Here is a 22,458-nt window from a genome sequence, read left to right as displayed (position 1 = left end):
GATTCTTCGAATGAATCTCAGTCTGGCATCTGCTTTACCAACGATCAACTTTATATGATCATTCCATTTTAAATCACTCCTAATGTGTACTCCCAGATAATTTATGGAATTAACTGCTTCCAGTTGCTGACCTGCTATTTTGTAGCTAAATGATAAGAGATCTATCTTTCTATGTATTCGCACCACATTACACTTGTCTACATTGAGATTCAATTGCCATTCCCTGCATCATGTGTAAATTCACTGCAGATCCTCCTGCATTTCAGTACAATTTCTCATTGTTACAACCTCTCGATACACCACAGCATCACCTGCAAAAAGCATCAGTGAACTTCCGATGTCATCCACAAGGTCATTTATGTATATTGTGAATAGCAACGGTCCTATGACAGTCCCCTGTAGCACACCCGAAATCACTCTCACTACAGAAGACTTCTCTCCATTGAGAATGACATGCTGTGTTCTGTTATCTAGGAACTCTTCAATCCAATCACACAATTGGTCTGGTAGTCCATATGCTCTTACTTTGTTCATTAAACAACTGTGGGGAACTGTATCGAACACCTTGCGGATGTCAAGAAACACGGCATCTACCTGTGAACCCGTGTCTATGGCCCTCTGAGTCTCATGGACGAATAGTGCGAGCTGGGTTTCACAGGACCGTCTTTTTCGAAACCCATGCTGATTCCTACAGAGTAGATTTCTAGTCTCCAGAAAAGTCATTATACTCGAACATAATACGTGTTCCAAAATTCTACAACTGATCGACGTTAGAGATATAGGTCTATAGTTTTGCACATCTGTTCGACGTCCCTTCTTGAAAACTGTTATGACCTGTGCCCTTTTCCAACCCTTTGGAACGCTACGCTCTTCTAGAGAACTAATCTACACCGCTGCAAGAAGGGGGGCAAGTTCCTTCGTGTACTCCGTGTAAGATCGAACTGGTATCCCATCAGGTCCAGCGGCCTTTCCTGTTTTGAGCGATTTTAATTGTTTCTCTATCCCTCTGTCGTCTATTTCGATATCTACCATTTTGTCATCTGTACGACAATCTAGAGAAGGAACTACAGTGCATTCTTCCTCTGTGAAACAGCTTTGGAAAAAAACATTTAGTATTTCAGCCTTTAGTCTGTCATCCTCTGTTTCAGTACCATTTTGGTCACAGAGTGTCTGGACATTTTGTTTTGATCCACCTACCGCTTTGACATAAGACCAAAATTTCTTAGGATTTTCTGCCAAGTCAGTACATAGAACTTTACTTTCGAATTCATTGAACGCCTCTCGCATAGCCCTCATCACACTACATTTCGCTTCGCGTAATTTTTGTTTGTCTGCAAGGCTTTGGCTATGTTTATGTTTGCTGTGAAGTTCCATTTGCTTCTGCAGCAGTTTTCTAACTCTGTTGTTGTACCACGGTGGCTCTTTTCCATCTCTTACGATCTTGCTTGGCACATACTCATCTAACGCATATTGTGCGATGGTTTTGAACTTTGTCCACTGATCCTCAACACTACCTGTACTTGACACAAAACTTTTGTGTTGAGCCGTCAGGTACTCTGTAATCTGTTTTTTGTCACTTTTGCTAAACAGAAAAATCTTCCTACCTTTTTTAATATTTCCATTTATGGCTGAAATCATCAATGCAGTAACCGCTTTATGATCGCTGATTCCCTGTTCTGCGTTAACTGTTTCAAATAGTTCGGGTCTGTTTGTCACCAGAAGGTCTAATATGTTATCGCCACGAGTCGGTTCTCTGTTTAACTGCTCAAGGTAGTTTTCAGATAAAGCACTTATTAAAATTTCACTGGAGTCTTTGTCCCTGCCACCCTTTATGAACGTTTGAGTCTCCCAGTCTATATCCGGCAAATTAAAATCTCCACCCAGAGCTATAACATGATGGGGAAATCTACTCGAAATATTTTCTGAATTATCCTTCAGGTGCTCAGCCACAGCAGCTGCTGAGCCAGGGCACCTATAGAGACATCCAATTACCATGTCTGAGCCTGCTTTAACCGTGACCTTCACCCAAATTATTTCACATTTTGGATCTCTGTCAATTTCCTTCGATACTATTGCATTTCTTATCGCTATAAACACGCCTCCCCCTTCACTGTCCAGCCTGTCTCTGCAGTATACAGGGCTATTACAAATGATTGAAGCGATTTCATAAATTCACTGTAGCTCCATTCATTGACATATGGTCACGACACACTACAGATACGTAGAAAAACTCAAAGTTTTGTTCGGCTGAAGCTGCACTTCAGGTTTCTGCCGCCAGAGCGCTCGAGAGCGCAGTGAGACAAAATGGCGATTCGAGCCGAGAAAGCGTATGTCGTGCTTGAAATGCACTCACATCAGTCAGTCATAACAGTGCAACGACACTTCAGGACGAAGTTCAACAAAGATCCACCAACTGCTAACTCCATTCGGCGACGGTATGCGCAGTTTAAAGCTTCTGGAAGCCTCTGTAAGGGGAAATCAACAGGTCGGCCTGCAGTGAGCGAAGAAACGGTTGAATGCGTGCGGGCAAGTTTCACGCATAGTGATGTGAAAGATTCAGTGTTTAAACCTCCTCTACCAAGAAACGTGCCAGAACTGCGAGCTCGCATCAACAGTGCTTTCGAACTCATTGATGGGGACATGCTGCGCCGAGTGTGGGAGGAACTTGATTATCGGCTTGATGTCTGCCGAATCACTAAAGGGGCACATATCGAACATTTGTGAATGCCTAAAAAAAACTTTTTGAGTTTTTGTATGTGTGTGCAAAGCATTGTGAAAATATCTCAAATAATAAAGTTATTGTAGAGCTGTGAAATCGCTTCAATCATTTGTAATAACCCTGTACATTCCAATCTGAGTTTAGGATTTCATTACTGTTTATGTCTGGTTTCAGCCAACTTCCTGTCCCTATTACTATATGGGCATTGTGACCGTTTATTAATGAGAGCAGTTCTGGGACCTTTTTATAGATGCTCCTGCAGTGTACTATTAGCACATTAATATTGTTATTCCCTGTTGCATTTTGCCTACTCCTACCTTGCCGCGTCTCAGGAGGCGTCTTGTCGGGCCTAGGGAGGGAATTCTCTAACCTAAAAAATCCACATGTACTCTGCTACCCTTGTAGCCGCTTCCGGCGTGTAGTGCACGCCTGACCTATTCAGGGGGACCCTACATTTCTCCATCCGATAGTGGAGGTCGAGAAATTTGCACCCCAGATCTCCGCAGAATCGTCTGAGCCTCTGGTTTAAGCCTTCTACTTGGCTCCATACCAGAGGACCGCGATTGGTTCTGGGAACGATACTACAAATAGTTAGCTCAGATTCCACCCCGCGAGCGAGGATTTCCGCCTTCACCAATTCCGCCTTACGAACTGAGGATGACCTCTGAACCCAGACGGCAGCAGTCATTGGTGCCGACATGAGCAACAATTTGCAGTCGGGTGCACCCAGTGCTCTCTATCGCTGCCGGCAGGGCCTCCTCCACATCTCCGATGAGACCACCCCGGTAAGCAGACAGAGTGAACACTGGCCTTCTTCTCCGACCTTTCCGCTATTTCCCTAAAGGGCTCCATCACCCGCCTAACGTTGGAGCTCCCAATAACTAATAAACCCCTTCCCCCGTGGGGGGACCATCTTCTGACATTTACTGAGTAGTATCGCCAAAGAAGTTCTCAGACACTGCACTGCAAATCACATACTGGTTCGTTATCACAGGGCAATTTGTCTATCTGGTATGCTGTGTTTTTTTAATAATAATAAAAAGAAAACACTTTTTTGGTGTTGTATACATAACATTTTTTATTGTATGCATTTTGCATCAGGTGTATGGTCCAACCTTTTGTTGGTGTATGCTGTGTGTGTAAGTTGTACATTGGCCATTTGTAAGTATAGGTGTTTACAAGGCATGTTCAGAAAGTAAGTGTCCTATGACCATAATGGGCTAAGGGGATCTCCTGACCAGAGTGAGCATCGCAGGAACACTGTAGTATGTAAACTCACATTGTAATGTCCAGTTGTGTAAAAGATGTTGGTAAGAAATCCCTCCAAGTGTGAGAAATGTGCTGTGACCCGCTTCCTTCTTGTGGAAGGAGTAAAACCTACTGAAATTTTTTCACTAATCAAAAAGATTTACAGCAAAGGTGGTGCAAACAATGAGTGTGTTTAAGTTGTGTAAAGAGTTTCCTGGAAGCAGAAAAAATGTTAATGAACCGAGGAGTGGAAGACCTATTTTGATTGACAAGTTGGTGGGGGGTGGGGGTGGGGGAAGAGGAAACTCTTCACGAAGACTGCCAATTGACAGTGGATGAAATTTCTGTGATTTTCCACGACTTTCTAGAAATCTGTTAAACAAGACACTCACAGAAATGCTGGGATACCAGAAACTGTGCACAAGATGGGTACCAAAACAGCTGACAGAGCAGCACAAGAAAAATAAGGTCAATAGCACTTGCAAGATTCTTGAGCAACTTGAATTGGAAGGCAATGATTTTCTGAGCTCTACTCTGACTGGAGATGAAACGGGGGGCAGCTCGTTACACGCCTGAGACAAAAAGAGAGTCATCAGTAGCATCACACTGATTTATTATGTGAAAAAAAAACCCACAATTTCAGGCCAAAAAAATCTTGGTCTTAGTGTTTTGGGGCTGAAAAGACATCATCTTGATTGAATTTCTACCTCAGGGGGAGGCCAGCAATGCTGCATTCAAAACCAAGGGACGGGAATGCTGACGAGACGTGTGCTTGCTGTGTGACAATGGGGGTCCTCACACAACCTTAGCCACCAACGTGCTCTTGAAATCATTTGGTTGGGATGTTTTGAACCCCCATATTTCCTGGACTTGGTGCCTTCACACTATCATCTTTTCACTTCCCTGAAGGCACGCATGAATGGAATTAAATTTTCAACCAAGAAGCAGGTGCAGAGAAGTTCTGAAGCGGTGGAAGGGGGGGGGGGGGGGGGCAGCTGAAGGGAAAGTTCTTTCAGGAGGGTGCCACAGCTCACCACATGCATTGAATGAGAAGACAATTATGTGGAAAAAAGTTTCAACAAGTATATCAACAATATCCTGTGTTTTTTTTTTGAATACATCTTGTCTGAAAAAAATATAAAATCTAGTACATCTACTTTCTGAACATTAATAGATGGTGTTGCAACACCAAGTAGGAGTTATGCAGCCTAAACGAAAGTTGGTAGGCGTGTTTCTACATATGAAAGATGCCATCTATTCAAATTTCACATCACATCAGTCACGTAAGAGTAGCGCTAGTTGTGACACTATGAAAATGCACATTAAGCTGTGATGGTCGTGATTGTTAGTTACCGTTGAGATTGGACATGGTGAGTTGATGTTAGCCAAGAATGCCTTTAAGGCAACTAAGAATCCATTATCAACACCTTACTGACTTCGAATGAGGTCATGTAGTAAGGCTATGAGAAGCTGGATATTTCTTCTGCAATAATGCAGAAAAACTTTGCAGGAGTGTAGCCACTATACATTAGAGGTGACAGTGGTGACCACGAGAATGTACGGTTGCAAGAAGGCAGGCTCTGGACGACCACATGGCACTACTGAGAGGGAAAATCATCATGTTCAGTGTATGGCTCTGGCTCTGAGCAAGGATGCCCTGTAATGTGCATTCCACTGAACCCACACCACTGCCATTTGTGACTTCAGTGGTGTCAAGCGAGAACTCATTGGATGGCAGGGTGGAGGCCTATTGTGTTTTCTGATGAAAGTTGGTTCTGCATTAGTGCTCAGTGATGGTCACGTGTTGATATGGAGGAGGCCAGTTGAGGGCTTGTAATAATCTGTCTCTGTGTTAGTCAGATCTGGAGTTATGATCTGGGATGCAATTTTCTGCGACAGCAGCAGCTCTCTCAGGGTTATCCCATGCATCCAGTCTGCAAATTTGTACATCAGCCTGCTGATTTTACCTGTTGCACTGCCATTTATGAACAGTACTCCATGGGGTGTTTTCCAACAGTATAATGCTTGCCCACATACCACTGTTATAACCCAACATGCGCTATGGAGTGTCAACATGTTGCCTTGGCCTGTTTGATCACCAGATCAGTCTCCAATTGAGCACATATGGGAGATCATTGAATGGCAACTCCAGTGTCATCCACAACCAGCATTAACCATCCTTATATTGACTGGCCAAGTGCAACAGGTATGGAATTCCAGAGAGAGAGAGAGAGAGAGAGAGAGAGAGAGAGAGAGAGAGAGAGAGAGAGAGAGAGAGTGGGAAGCGGACTACTTTTGTGTTAAATTTCTGATGCCGTTGGACTTTCTCTTTTCTAGACAAAGGAACTTCTTGTCTCCACTATTTACATTATCTGATATTAGCTGCCAGCTGGAAGAAACAATTTTTCTATACAGTAATATATAAAGTAGGCAAATAATTAATCCAAAATATTAATTTTAATTTTTTATTTAAAAATGAAGCTTCATTCATTCATCACAACAAATGAGATATACAGATATATTGGACAAACGTATTTTATTTACATCAGGCATCTGTCAGTATTCTTTTTTATACATCATGATAGATTTATCAACACATTACGGCTCACAGGATCTTTGTGTTCTATTTTGGGACTACAGCACACCATGGTAATAGTGGACTCCAGGTCACTGCCCAGACGTAACTGAGAAATGCTATTACTAGACACTTCAGTTTATCTTCTGGTTTTGATATTCTTGTGAAATGATAAACAAATAATTTTACTGAAATCACTCTCAGAACAGTCAGTATCCCTCCTCCTGTCTTTTATGTTTTATTCTATAAGAATTTTAGTTTCACATAACACACTTACATGGAATGGTTAGAGTAGTCAATTGATTCACCTTTTCTATGAACTTTAAAACCCAGCTGGAAATTACTACTACTCTGATAATGTAGCTGTTAAGATTGACAGACAGAAAAGTGAGCTGGATACAATCTTAGAAATAAATATTTAATGTAGTTTGTAATGAGTTTGAATTGTGTATGAATAGCAATTAAAAGTAATAAAATGCAACTTAAAAGAATCATTTTCTTTTTAATATTTAAAGAAATGGCAGTGTACAATCATAAAGCATGTTTCATAGTACAAAACAAAAAGAAAAATGTTTGTGCTATGTCATTAACAGCTAAAAAATCATATTACTTTTACATTACTAAAACAGCAGTAGTACTTTTATCTGCACTATTGCAGCCATGACGACTCTGTTGGCATATTACATAAGAATAATTGTATCCTAATTCAATATCTGCAAATGTTTTTACCAGTTAAACTATCTTCATTCCTTGGATGGCATTCTCCAGCGACTGAAAAAAGTAATAATCAGTTGACATTTCCACTCAGCATATAACCAAAGAACTGTATTAAAGAAGACATGCTGAACATATTTTACATAGTATCATAATTTCTTCACATGCACACACCAAATGCATCGGTTCCCGCAGATTATGGGGGCAGCAAAGGGGGGGGGGGGGGAAGGGGAAGCATCAGGGATGTGCGTGAAGGGAATGAACACAGCAATGAACCAGTACCACAATGAGTAAGAAAAGAAAGTACATGAATTCACATAGTACAGTAATTTAATGTGAAGAAGACAAAACATGCATGCTTCACGAAGACAACAAGACACATCGCATAAAATTACTTTTGTGTCACAGAACTTACTATGGTACAGAACAAGCTAAAGCTCCCATTTGGCAAAAACTTGCATGGGTTTAAATACCTGTAAATCCCAGATAACAAGCTGACCATCTAGTCCACTTGTGCTGACTTTTGTGGCAGCACCCTTCTCTCCAGTGTAAAGGCACAAACATGTTATTGCATTCTGATGAACCGTTTCAAGAGTAGTATCATTTGCCTCTACTCGGGCCTGCCGATCTAGAGACTGAAATTTCTTCATTGCACTGCAAAAGTGAAAGTGTTAATTTAGTAACTAAGTATTATGGTGCTTGATTTATGTATAATCATAATCAAACAAGTGACAAGGAAATATTTTACAGAAACAGTTCTCATAGTGAAACTCAATACATTATGTACAACTGACGTCTTAACTGAAGCTCTCAATATGATTCAAAATTTTAAATGCTATGTTAATCAGAGCAAAATACACTCAAGTTAACAATATGCTGTACAGCAGACAAACACAAAGATAAAGTGGATAGCAGATCAAGATTAGCACGGAAGATAGGCCTAATCAAAAGATTACTTACTAAGAAAACGGTAGGGGTAATATAAATTGCTACCACCGGTGTGCACATACGAGCAATCTGCTATCGCTTTCAGAATAATATAACTCCATCCCCAGATGCCCACATGACTGTGCAGTCAATAGACCACAAAATACAGTGAAAAAATTAAATAGCATACACATAGAAGATATATTATGTGAGCTGAGTGAATATAAAATGACTTACCAAGAAATATGTTTATAGTGAGATACATACACCTGTCTGACAAGCTGAAAGTGTTATGAAGTTTGTAAGTCAAGAAGTCACTCAAAATATGTTGAGATAAATAATAATACAGGCAAATGACCTCTTAACTTAAGGGGAGGTTTACTATATTTTGGTTCAAATAACAGATTTTTTAAAAATTGCATTTTTGGATCCATAAAAGTGTTTAGAATCCACCCCTGAAACGGTTTTTCCGAATACGGAACAGAAATGTTTGTTATTCGTGGTTGAACAAAAAAATACAACTGCCTGAAATCGGCCTTTTACACTTTTTTTCTTTTGGAGGATGAGTTATTGTACCGGTGCTTGGGAGGAAACACACAAAATTCAAATGAAAGTTTGAACACATGTGTTTGGATGTTAGCCCCCAAGCATTTGCATTCTGGTGCGAAGACTGTGGAGATTGCGACTAGCATGGCAGTGAGCAGCTTCAACGAAGGGTATTCAGCAATTCTGAAGACCACGACAACGATGGACGTCACCCTGGGACTCTATTCGACGCAGTTCACCAAGCATTCGGATGAGCACCGGATTCAAGTGGCCGAAAACCGCTGTCACCAGCCATATGAGCGGCTCTGGAGCAGCGCAGGATGGACCAGATGGAGCAGAACGCCCTCTATGAGGAAGAGGAAGGACTAGTTTATGGACTCGGAATAGCAGATTGAATGTAAGTTGCATAATATTGCATTTATATGTAGTCAAAACTTCAAATGCAATTTTCTCGAAATGACTTTTTTTTATCGCGCGTTATGATAATTTCAAATCTACTGAAGCGATTGGCATGATTCTTTGTTTCCGACGAAGCTAACTAAATTGTCTAAGAGTTGCACCACTTTTATTCCGTTCCATCAAATATAAATATTTTTACTAGGCCAACAAAGTTGAAAATTCGATGAAAAAAAATCTTAGTTTTTTTTCAAATGGCCGCCATTTTGTTTCCTATGGTCCAAATAACTTAAGCGAGGTAAAACTCCTAAAGAATCTTATATACTTGGCTAACGTCAACTCAATTTTGATTCCAGACGAGCCAGCTGACCTGTGACATACCACGCGTGGAGGTCTACATCAAAATTTTGTTTTGTCCCGACAGCACTTCCGCCTTTGCTCTTCGACATTTCCGGTTGAAAAAAATTCCGGTTTGTATAGGAAATATCAATAAATATTTTGACCAAATTTGAAAATGATGTCTAGAACACACCCTGAGAAAAAAATTCTCAAAGAACATGCTTTTTTCAGGCCAAAGATAGTAAACCTCCCCTAAATTCCATCTAAAGAAATTTGCATACTTGATGAATTATCCTAGACAGACAACTTTCCAAATTTATATGAATAATATAGCTCTGCAACTGAACAACTTCTTGCAAAAAGTGTGAAACACATTATGACTGAGAGGAAATGCAGCGACTAATGTGCTCTACCATTCATTATCTGATCACACGTTACCATGCGTCAACACGCATTATATCTGAACTTTGCCTAACAGTTTAAATATTTAGAAACAAAAATTTCTGTTAGTCATGTCTTCTTTTGGCACACTAATTTCCTTAAAACTTACACTTCATGGTGTTTATTTTGGACATGCGTTTCTAGCTTTCCTTCCACTTTAGTTCCTGGGATAAAAAGTAATAGTTTGCTTTCTGAACAGGCATCACACAGTGTTATGTTTCTGGTTGACCGGGAGGTTGAGGGACAAAAAGATAAGGTCACCAGTCTCTCAGTCAAGAGGTAGGTCATCTGCAATTTGTGACATCAGCCAGAAAGTTGATCAAATTATGAAATTGTCTAGGATTAGTAAAACTGAGGTATTGAACAAGATATTGATGGTAGAGCTGAGAAATAATTTAAAGATACAAAAAAGTAAATAGGCTGGACCCTTACACAGGTCTGAGAGCAAACAAGAACTCCCCTAGGACTCATCACTGGTGAGAGACACCTCACCCGCATCTGCAACCGTCGCCCTCCCCTACCAACCTGATTAAGAGCTAACTCACTTACGTAGGAATGAACACCTTTTAGCCAGAAGATTTGTAATAGTAAGGGCGAGAACACAAAATACATAACTAACATCACTTGGATCGACAGTAGTAAGATAAGGTGACAGAAATAACTATGTTACCAGGTGGATAGGGCCAGGAGAGGGGCTCCAAGGGCCTGCATGCAACAATGGCTGCCCTCCCACAGCTGTCCCACCCCCACTCTTAGTCCAAATGTTAATGATTGGGAACAGCATCCATTATCAGCCATCAGAAAAAGGTCCAAATGGACATGCTTTTGATGGCACCCTGGAACTGGCAAGAAGGCAGACCTACAAAATGGGAATCAGATCAAATGCAAATATCGCTGAGATACTTTGTGAGGGTGTCCACCGGTCCAACAGAGGTAACTAGCCCACTGACGGCCATGAGGAAGATAGAGACACTCAACACAGAGGCCTGTGGAACACAGTTCTACTGAACCTGTGGAAATGGCTGAGTAAGTATCAACTCTAACCCAAAACAACCGGTGGAATATAAACTGATAAATAAAAATCTGTAGGGAGCCCTAGTCACAGAGGGTAAATAAAATGTAATGGTGCCAAGACGTGTTGTATGTCTTATGAACGTAAAAAAACTGCAATGAGATGTTGGCATTCAGAAAAAGATTGTTGGATTGTTGCTTCCAACCTAACCAGATGGTCGATTGTGGGTGCATAACCATTGGGCTACCATCTTTGCAAGCAGTTTGCAGAGCACACTGGTGAGGCTAATAGGCTGTAACATCCAGATGTTGGGCCATCTGATTATGAATCTAATCAAGGTCTGGGGCATGGGACGAAGGAGTTTCCGGTCAGTCAGTGAAAGATTCATTACACAATTTAGCATGACAGGAGGTAAAGGATAAGGAGTTGTTTTCAACTTGTCTTTCATGCATTCAAAACATTGCCAGGTAAGAAGAGAACTCCAACACAGTCACAAACTGGGTCACGAGGTGTTTAGCAAGAACAGAAGCATCAATAGAAATACCACTATGAAAGAAGAGATCTGGAACAGTTGCTGATCTCTGGTTGCCCAGCAGACTGGGGATGAAGTGGCATACACTTCTGAGGATGAGATGTAGTGCTTCCAGCATTTCTTCTCATAGATTTAATTAGATGGTGAGCCTTTGCATGGAGTAACTTAAAAGTGATGAGGGTGGTCTGCAAAGGAGGCTGCTTGAGTCATTGCAGAGCCCTTTGGTGACCCTGGATAGCTGTTGCAACAACTCTGGTCCGCTATGGCATTGGACAGGGGCAGAGGGTGCCCTTAGAAAATGGGATAGCAATTCCAGTGGCACAGGTGACTGTTTTGGAGATGTTTCCAACGACCTTACTGATGCAATCTGAGATGAGAGCAGAAGAGGTATACAACTAACAAATGGCTCTTCAGAGAGTCCAAAATCGTAACAGGTCAGTCACATGGTGAGAAAGAAGTGACATAATCACCGGAAAGTGGTCAGTGTCATATGGGTCATTGTATAGTTACCACTGCAGTGAAGTTGTGAGTGTGAGAGAAGATACTGCAAGGCCAATAGCTGAAAAGATGCCACGGGTGGCACAGGCCCCTACAAGACTATGTGGCACTACTTCTAAGGGGATGGTGTGCATTGAAATCCATATGCAGCAGGAAGGTTATGAGGGTGTTTTTGGATTAGGGTGGCCATTTGAAAGTTCAAGATGGCCGCCGAGTAAGTGACGCCAGAAACCATTTCCAGAAAGATAAGTGATTTAGACAGTAATATAATTTAGTTTAACGCCGACAACAAATTAAATACGTGCATTAGTGTATCGTTTAGTCTTGCCATTAAAGGTTTCACTTTTCTTTGCGTATTTTTTCAGAAAACACAAAAAGATCGTAACTTCGCGAAGTCGCGCTTAGGCTTAAATTTTGTAAACGTGTTTGTTTCTTGTTTCACGGTAATTTAACTAGTTTCTCGGTAACAAATAAGTAAACTACCGCAAATAGCGTATAACTTCATTGTTTTAATACAGATTTCAGAAAAACAGCGTAACTTTATATCAGAAACTTGCCTATATACATTTGTTTATAGGCCTAATTCTCGTAACGTTTTTGGAGAATCAAAGTTAAAGTATCTCGTTTAATTGTCCTTTTTTTCATTCCATCGAGTGAAATATATAATAAATAGCGTATACCTTCATTGTTTTAATACAGATCTCAGAAAAACAGCGGAATTTTAAATCAGAAACTTGCTTATATACATTTGTGAATAGGCTTAATTCTTGTAACGTCTTTTTTGATTTTCGGTAATTTAATTGATTTATTCTAGCTAAAGTATTATTTTTGCCATGAGTGAGAAGTGCCTGACTTGCCGTAGAATTGTTAGTTCCGGGGTTTGGTGTGATGGATGTAGTAGTTTTTTTCACTGGGGGGACTGCAGTGGCGTGGGTGTTGGGAAAGTGGATCAGGCTCATCAGTGGTTATGTAGGATTTGCAGCAGAGATAGGAAGATAGTGGAACAGGAGGGGAAAATTGCTGCCCTTCAGGCTGAGCTAGATCAGGCTAGGGAAGATCTGGACAGGTTAAGGAGGGAGAAGGGCAAAGAGAGGTGGGAAGTGGCAACAGGTAGCAGAAGGAACAGGCCTAGAACTAAGTCTGACAGTTTTGTGGTGAATGTCAAAAATAAGTTTGACCTGTTGCTTCAGTTAGAAACTGATGAGCCTCAAGCAGAGGTAGGTGTAGACAGGACACAACAAACTTTCAATAGGAAATTGAAAAAGAATGTAGGAAAGTTATCGAAAAGGAAGAAAGTTTTGTTGTTAGGCAGTTCTCATGCCAGAGGTGTAGGCCAACTTCTGCAGGAGGAATTAGGACCAGAATACCAGGTCACAAATTTTTTCAAACCAAGTGCTAGTCTGGATCAGGTGACAGAGGATTTAGGTTCACTCTGTAAAGGATTTACCAGGGAAGACACCGTGGTTATTGTGGGAGGGCCAGGGAACAGCATTGACAGAGATCCTGGGTACAGTATAGAGTGTGACCTGGTAAAGATTGCGTCGGCATCGAGACACACCAATGTTGAATTTGTATCTGTCCTGAGACGTCATGACCGGCCTCATTTGGACTCTTCTGTTGGGAGAGTTAATTTGGAGTTGGAACGGCTGCTTGGGTCGGGTGCGGGGGCTCATATTGGTGTGGTTCCTGTTGATTATCTCAGTAGGTGGGACTATACCAGGCACGGCCTACATCTCAACAGGAAAGGGAAGGGGAAACTGGCTGGGGTAATAGCAGGAAATTTAAGGGGGGGGAGGCACTGCCATGAATGGTAAAATACCAGTGGTTACAGGTGTTGGAGCAGCACCTTTTTTAGGATAGGTAAGACAGAAAGATGTCAAGTTCTACGAGAGGTCAGGATTGAAACAAATCTTCAGTTTAGGAAAGAAATTAAACAGCACAATTCTAGTACATTGGATCACCAATCACAGCTATCAATTATAAATTTTCACCAATCACCAGAAATTTTATTTCCACCAAGTTGTAGCTCAGTCCTAGGTAATTGCATTGATGAATTAAAGTCACCCAACCCAGTTGACATAATCTGCCTCTCTGAACACCGTGTGACCACTGGTATAGGAACTAGGCCTAAGCACAATGAGAAACTCAGACAGGAGAGTACTGCAAATGTTAGAATAAGGAAAGGTTCTCATAAAGGTATAATTAAAAATAATGTAAGTATATTTCATCAAAATATTGGGAGTTTAAAGAATAAAGTAGATGAGCTTCTGGTTTGTTTAGAAGATTTAGAAGCTGAGAATGAAATAGATATACTATGCCTGTCTGAGCATCACATTGTTACTGATATGGATAAGGTAAATGTAAGTGGATATAAGCTCTCTGCACATGTAATGAGAGAAAATATGGAGAAAGGAGGAGTTGCCATATATGTCAAAAGTTATCATTGTGCAAAAAGTATAGAAACAAAAAAGTTTTGTGTAGAGAAACATATAGAAGCATGTGCCTGTGAGCTTAAATTAAATAAAGGCACATTTATAATTGTAACTGTATATAGGTCCCCATCAGGAAATTTTCATCTATATCTGAAAAATTTGGACTCCTTGTTGTGCTATCTGTCAGACAGGGGGAAGCAAATTATTATTTGTGGGGACTTCAATGTAGATTCTCTGAAAGAGGGTAATAGGAAAAATGACCTTGAAGTATTACTCGGTTCTTTCAATTTGACACCCGTTATTGATTTTCCTACTCGGGTGGTAAAGGATAGCAGCTCACTGATAGATAACTTCTTTATAGACCAAGATAAGTTTAACCAGATAAATGCTCAGCCTGTTGAGAATGGTCTTTCTGATCATGGTGCACAGCTAGTTACAATATATGACATAGCTCCATTCAGCAATACTAAACAGTCCTCCAAAGTGGTACGTTCAGTCAACGATTTAACAATTGCAAATTTCAGGGAAAGCCTACAGCAGTTAGACTGGGATGAGGTGTACCGTGAACCTGATGCCAATTTAAAATATAATTTATTTCATGACATTTTTGTAAATGCATTTGAAAACTGCTTCCCCAAGAAAATAGTTAAATATACTCGTAAGAAACCTTGTAAGAAACCATGGCTTACTAAGGGTATAAAAATATCTTGTAACCGCAAAAGGGAAATGTATCTGACAGCAAGAAAGAGTAGTGACCCAGAAACTATCAAAAATTATAAAAACTACTGTGTTATATTAAGAAAAGTTATTAAAAAATCCAGGAGTATGTGTATCATGTCTGAAATCAGCAACTCTGATAATAAAATTAAAACAATTTGGAATATTATTAAAAGAGAAACAGGTCAACCAAGAGCAGAGGAAGACAGTATTACCATCAAATTGAATGAAAACTTTACGAACAAAAAGTCAGAAGTTGAAAATATTTTTAATAATCATTTTCTAAATGTTGTGGATATAGTAGGATCCAGGTGTTCATTAGAAGATGCTAGGCTGTTAATGGAAGAGGCCATACCTATGCAATTTGATACAATTGAAATCTCACCCACTTCTCCCTTTGAAATTAGGAAAATAATAAACTTGCTTAAAAGCAAAAACTCACATGGAATTGATGGCATTTCCAGCAAAATACTAAAAGCTTGTTCTCAACAGATAAGTAAGATTCTCAGCCACCTGTGTAATAGCTCTCTGGAACAGAGCATTTTCCCTGATAGACTGAAATATGCTATTGTTATACCTTTGCATAAAAAGGGGGATAGATCTGATGTCAACAATTACCGTCCAATCTCCCTTCTAACAGCTTTATCCAAAATTTTTGAGAAAGTAATGTATTCAAGAGTAGCTTCACATATCTGTAAAAATGAAGTACTAACAAAATGTCAGTTTGGTTTTCAGAAAGGTTTTTCAACAGAAAATGCCATATATGCTTTCACCAGTAAAATTTTGAATGATCTGAATAACCGAACACCACCCATTGGGATTTTTTGTGATCTCTCAAAGGCTTTTGATTGTGTAAATCATGAAATTCTGCTAGACAAGCTCAAGTATTGTGGCATGAGTGGGACAGTGCACAAATGGTTTAATTCGTACCTAACTGGAAGAGTGCAGAAAGTTGAAATAAGTAGTTCTCGTAACATGCAAAGATCAGCACATTCCTCAAACTGGGGAACTATCAAGAATGGGGTTCCACAAGGGTCAGTCTTGGGTCCTTTGTTGTTCTTATTATATATTAATGACTTGCCATTCTATATTCATGAAGAGGCAAAGTTAGTTCTCTTTGCTGATGATACAAGTATAGTAATCACACCTGACAAACAAGAATTAACTGATGAAATTGTCAATACTGTCTTTCAGAAAATTACTAAGTGGTTCCTTGTAAACGGACTCTCACTGAATTTTGATAAGACACAGTACATACAGTTCCGTACAGTGAATGGTATGACGCCATTAATAAATATAGACCTTAATCAGAAGCATATAGCTAAGGTAGAATATTCCAAATTTTTAGGTGTGTCCATTGATGAGAGATTAAATTGGAAGAAACACATTGATGATCTGCTGAAACGTTTGAGTTCAGCTACTTATGCAATAAGGGTCATTGCAAATTTTGGTGATAAACATCTTAGTAAATTAGCTTACTACGCCTATTTTCACTCATTGCTTTCATATGGCATCATATTTTGGGGTAATTCATCACTGAGGAATAAAGTATTTATTGCACAAAAGCGTGTAATCAGAATAATAGCTGGAGTCCACCCAAGATCATCCTGCAGACATTTATTTAAGGATCTAGGGATATTCACAGTAGCTTCTCAGTATATATACTCTCTTATGAAATTTGTTATTAACAACCAAACCCAATTCAAAAGTAATAGCAGTGTGCATAACTACAATACTAGGAGAAAGGATGATCTTCACTATTCAAGATTAAATCTAACTTTGGCACAGAAAGGGGTGAATTATACTGGCACTAAAGCCTTTGGTCACTTACCAAATAGTATCAAAAGTCTGACAGATAACCAACAAGTATTTAAGAAGAAATTAAAAGAATTTCTGAATGACAACTCCTTCTACTCCATAGAGGAATTTTTAGATATAAATTAAGAAAAAAAAAGAAAAAAAATATTAAAAAATAAAAATAAAAAATAAAGAAAAACAAAAAACACAAAAAAATAAAGTTGTTATATTAACTTAAGTATGTTGTTAAATTAACCTAATTATGTCATGTATTGGAAAATTCGACTCGTTCCACATCATTACGAAATATCGTATTCATGATCCATGGAACTAGTATTAATCTAATCTAATCTAATCTAATCTACGCAGTTGCACGGACTGGTTTAAACAAGTATTACAAATGGCGACTGTTGGAGTTGTTAAAACTCACCCTGCTGTTCCTTTCAGTGTGTTATGGAGGGAATCCACTCACTTGACAACATATATATGAACCAATATACTGACCCATTCAGATGCTCTCTTATTACCAGTATAATTCCAACAGAATTCACAGTATGTTGCTGAAAATTGTGTGTGTGCTATTTTTGCTGTTTCACTGAAGATACTCTGTGTTGATGCACAGAACATTTTTTTTTCCAGTTTCCAGGCAACATGTTAATTAGTCTGTGTCATCCAACAACTTTCAATGAATACAATCTAAGATGCTGTGGAATTTCATTAATGTTAATAACTATTAATAAGAAACTTGTCAATTACTATACTAGAATTAGTACCAGCAAAAATTCTAATTACTCGTAGATATGCATTCATATTCTTTTTTCAGTTCTAACAATTCACAAGAGGAGTGGAGCTACTGTAGCAGAAATGAGTACAAGCTTCAACTATGAAAACCTAACTTCATTCATGTGGTGCCACTCGTTAAACTGCATTTATTAAATTTGTGTTACCTTATATAGAAGGTACTGGGATAAATACAAAGAGCAGGGGAGCGGATTGGACGGAGGAGTGACATTGAGCAGAGAGGTAGAGATAGCTAATAACAAATTGAAATTTGAAAATGACTGTGAAAAATAAGGAACTATATTTCTTGGGCTGTTAACAAAATTCCAACAACTCAAACTGCCAAGAGACCATCCTCACAGAAAGCAGTCTTTCAATATTCCCAATATCAGTTATTATTTTGCTTTCTATCGTAGCAAACGTGGGCTGACATTTGGTAAAACCTTGTTTGCCTACATGGAGCTCCATCAGATCTCCTGTGTGTATTACAGACCATGCTAACACAGGATATTTGGAAAAGATAGTCTTGGAAATTTCTTTAGCTCCAGAGAGTCCTCATACAAGCTTTTGGCTCCTATCTGCATCTATCTTGTGTAAACTAGTTTATCATCTACACTTACCTTAAGCCCCCTGCTTCTTTCTTCTGTGACTGATCAAGTTTACAGTTTAAATATATCTGCCCAGCATCATTTACTGTGTACAACATTGGGCAACAACTGTGACCCTGAAAGCATAAGAATCACTGGATAGTTCTGTATTTAAAATATTATCAGGTATCTCAACCACTTTAAGGATAATTCAAATTATATCAGCAAACAGAGCTTCCGTAAAAAGATCAAATTAAATAACTGTTACAGGATCCAGAAGCAGTGAAGAGTAACTATGGTAAATACACACAAAAAAATTTAAGTTTATAAATATGAGAGATATCTTCATAAACATTAAAAATAAATTAAAATATGTAAGAAAAAAAACAACAAATAGTAAGAGTAGAGTTTTACGCCCTGTCAATAACAAAGTCATTACAGAAGGAGCACAAGATCAAATGTGGAAGGAAATCGGTTGTGTCCTTTTTAAGGAAATCATTCTAGAATTTGCCTTTGGTGATTTACTGAAACTGGAACAAACTTAAAGATTGAAGCCATATGGAGATTTGAGTCACCATTATCTCTAAGGTGATTCCACTTCCTTACTAGTGCACCATCTCCTTTGATGAAAAATGCAAAGAACTGAGCTAATGAAAACAGAGTGCTAAGTGTCACATTTCAAAAGTAAGACTACAAGGATGTGTCATAACAGTAAAATGTCAGCAGCAATGAAGACTGCTACTCACTCTTCCATTTCAGACATGAGTGTGACTTTTTGTTTAGTTAGAGCCTTATTAAACAGTATCAGCCAAGAAGTAACAATCTGCAGTATTCCAACATTCACGTAGCAAATACCTGTCCACTAGCGGCCTGAAAATAATTTTGGCACTATAGGTAGTAGTACATCAATTTGCACAAAAATCAACCAATAATAGTGGCACATATTACAAAATTTCAATCAGTGTGAACCATTACATAGGAAGATCCCATGTTTTCACTGGCATCAGTAAAGAAAAACAGTTTGGGGTAAATAATATAGATTGCTTTGGGAAGTCACCATACACCCAAATGCTACATCACTGTGAGTTCTCCTGGCAGTAAAGTGAAGCAAACTTCTTGACAGTTACCAAAAATACAACAAACTGCTATCATCCAATTGCTATGACCACAGCTAAACACTCTCTCAAAAAGACTGGGAAAATATCTGTTTAGTAAAAAGTCTGTTGCAGTTTTCATTCAAGTGATATTACATTATTGGAATGTATTATATTGTAGTAACTATAACTAACTAACAAGGGAACCTCCCCATCGCACCCCCTTCATATTTAGTTATAAGTTGGCACAGTGGATAGGCCTTGAAAAACTGAACACAGATCAATCGAGAAAACAAGAAGTTGTGTGGAACTATGAAAAAAATAAGCAAAATATACAAACTGAGTAGTCCATGCGCAATATAAGCAACATTGAGGGTAATGTGGGCTTAGGAGTGCCATCGTCCTGGGGTTAGCGTGAGCAGCTGCGGAACTGGAGGTCCTTGGTTCAAATCTTCAATCGAGTGAGAAGTTTAATTTTTTATATAATCAACTTCGCTCACCAAAATTCCAGGACATGTTCAGATTTGCTTGGACATATGCAGCATTTGACGGTCTACGCACGGAAAAATTTGCAAACATTAAAAACATATGTTTTGACAGAGCACAGGGAAAACTGTGCGACTGTGAAACTGTTGCATTCATTTGTTGCAGTTTATGTGACAAACTCTTATGTTTTCATCACTTTTTTGGGAGTGATTATCAAATCCACAAGAAAACCTAAATCGGGCAAGGTAGAAGAATCTTTTTACCCATTCGCCAAGTTTACTAGTTAGGTGGGTCGACAACATATTCCTGTCATGTAACGCACATGCCGTCACCAGTGTCGTATAGAATATATCAGACGTGTTTTCCTGTGGAGGAATCGGTTGACCTATGACCTTGCGATCAAATGTTTTCGGTTCCCATTGGAGAGGCACGTCCTTTCATCTACTAATCGCACGGTTTTGCGGTGTGGCAGCAAAACACAGACACTTAACTTATTACAGTGAACAGGGACGTCAATGAACGAACGGACAGATCATAACTTTGCGAAAATAAATAAAATAAACTTTTCACTCGAGGGAAGACTTGAACCAAGGACCCCTCGTTCCGCAGCTGCTCACGCTAACCATGGGACCAAGGGGCTCCTGAGCTGACTATCTCCTTGATGTTGCCTATCTTGCGCATGGACTACTCAGTTTGTATATTTTCTTATTTTTTTTTCATAGTTCCACACAACTTCTTCCTGTTTACTCGATTGATCTGTGTTCAGTTTTTCAAGGCCTATCCACTGTGCCAACTTATAAGTAAATCGGGGGGAGGGGGGGGGGAGGTGCGATGGGGAGGTTCCCTTGTAAGAATATATAATTTGGCTGAGGAAAACTCTGAAAAGGCAAGTCATTCATCGCTAATACAATGATTTCCGACACACAGATGCCAGCTGTCATCACTCTATATTTAAAAAAATAAAATATATATGTAATGTTGGAGCTACTGGCAGAATAGCGCAGTGTCTGATGGTCACTACTTCTGGATAATCCGCTGTAGAACCACGAAATATCATATTTTTACTGTAACATTAAAACTGAAGGCCTTGGCATTCCAGGCCACTTCAAATATTTTATATAAATCTTCAAACAGAGATATGGGGGAAAATTTCTCACTATTAAATTTAATATCTAGGGACTTAAAAAATTCACTTTTATGATAAATGGAATTTATTAGGTAATTTCCCATTTTGAGGCCAAAATAGGAAATTACCTAATAAATGCCATTTCACAGCAAACTTTATCCAAATGAGCTATTTGATCAGGGACAGTTTGAAATACCTTTATTTTCTGCATATAAATATCAAAAGAAATTAACCCATTTTCAGTTTCTCGTATTGCACATTATCTGGGAATGCCCAGTTTAAAAAAAGAAGTGCATAAGAACACGCCTGAAACATAAACAATGCAACTGTGCATAAATGCAACAATGTATCAGTGCACTCTCAAGCTATGCTCTAGTGCCTGGTCAACTGTGGGCAGCTGAATGGTCTCCATAAGAATGGCAACATTGGACTCAGATGTGGGACCTAGCATTTTAGAACAAAGAAACAAGTACATTTTTCTGCTAGTTGAAGTTGCTAGTATGTTGAAACTTTAAATACGGAAGTTTTAGATGGGATGGAGGTGCATCCTAAACTATCTCATTTATGATGATGCCAACCACATCAAGTTCAGTGCACACGACACTTTGCTAGTTCTTTTCTTACTTTAAAATGAGTGATGAGACTAACACTGGTCCATCACGGGGTAGGGGTAAGGCTCCCACATCAGAAGGGATTGGCAATATTATCATCACATGTGATTAGATTAGATTCAGTTTTCGTTCTGCAGACTCAAAAAATGAGATGATTCTCATGAGTGAGGAACATGTCGGAAAGTATAACATAAAACATAAATCATTTGAATATAATACTTACTACCCTGACCCTTTGTCAGTAGATAGTCAAAATAGATTAATACAATGCAGTAAACTGGAACAGAATTAACACACTGTCAGAATGAAACACTGTTATGCACTATTAATAAATTTATCATACACAAAATACCTAATCTTGACTGTTGTGACCAAGTGTTGTCAAAATTGAAATCTAATAGATACATTTACTTAAGCTGGCTTAACAGTCTCTTAAGATATTCATCTATGGAATAGAAGGGGTCTAAGTTCTTGCTTGTAGCAGACTGCCACGAGTGACCACACGACCACACTACAGCAAAACATCGGTCAACATATTTTGACCACACAGAGTTTACCTGTAAAGCACAAGTAACTATTTTTGGTTCTACCTGTAGTCTAAGTACCTTGTCAGTTCTGCCTGTAACACTGGCAGTTATGGACCTCAAGGCTGTACATGCCCATAGAAGGGCTGTGCAATATGCTAATCAGGGCTCATACACTATAAATTTGAAATCAGTGTTCTGTATTTTTTTTGTTAATTATTGAACTGGATGGAAAAGAAAGATAATGTTGAAAACACTTTAACTTAGGGAAATACACTACTCATCAGTGGGAAAATGCTGCTGCTTCTCAACTGAAACAATCATTTGTTGAAAGCTTACATAGAGCCAAAAGAAGAA

The 22,458-nt window shown here is 39.1% G+C and overlaps 1 protein-coding gene across 1 annotated transcript in view; it reads right to left on the bottom strand.

Annotated features, from left to right (window-relative positions):
* Positions 1-6,418: 6,418 nt before the first annotated feature.
* LOC126253661 (actin-related protein 2/3 complex subunit 1A-B) overlaps positions 6,419-22,458 on the bottom strand; it is a 42,395-nt gene continuing 26,355 nt past the window's right edge. Inside the window, exons 8-10 of the mRNA XM_049955179.1 lie at positions 18,294-18,397; positions 7,730-7,910; positions 6,419-7,313 (exon numbers count right to left, since the gene is read on the bottom strand). Coding sequence (XP_049811136.1) covers positions 7,275-7,313; positions 7,730-7,910; positions 18,294-18,397 — 324 coding nt within the window. The 3' untranslated portion in view covers positions 6,419-7,274. The remainder of the gene's footprint in view (positions 7,314-7,729; positions 7,911-18,293; positions 18,398-22,458) is intronic.

This window comes from Schistocerca nitens, chromosome 4 (genome assembly GCF_023898315.1).
Source record: "Schistocerca nitens isolate TAMUIC-IGC-003100 chromosome 4, iqSchNite1.1, whole genome shotgun sequence".
NCBI classification, from domain to species: domain Eukaryota; kingdom Metazoa; phylum Arthropoda; class Insecta; order Orthoptera; family Acrididae; genus Schistocerca; species Schistocerca nitens.
The sequence above is the reverse complement of the archived record's forward strand: the minus strand, read 5'-3'. Positions and strand labels throughout refer to the sequence as shown.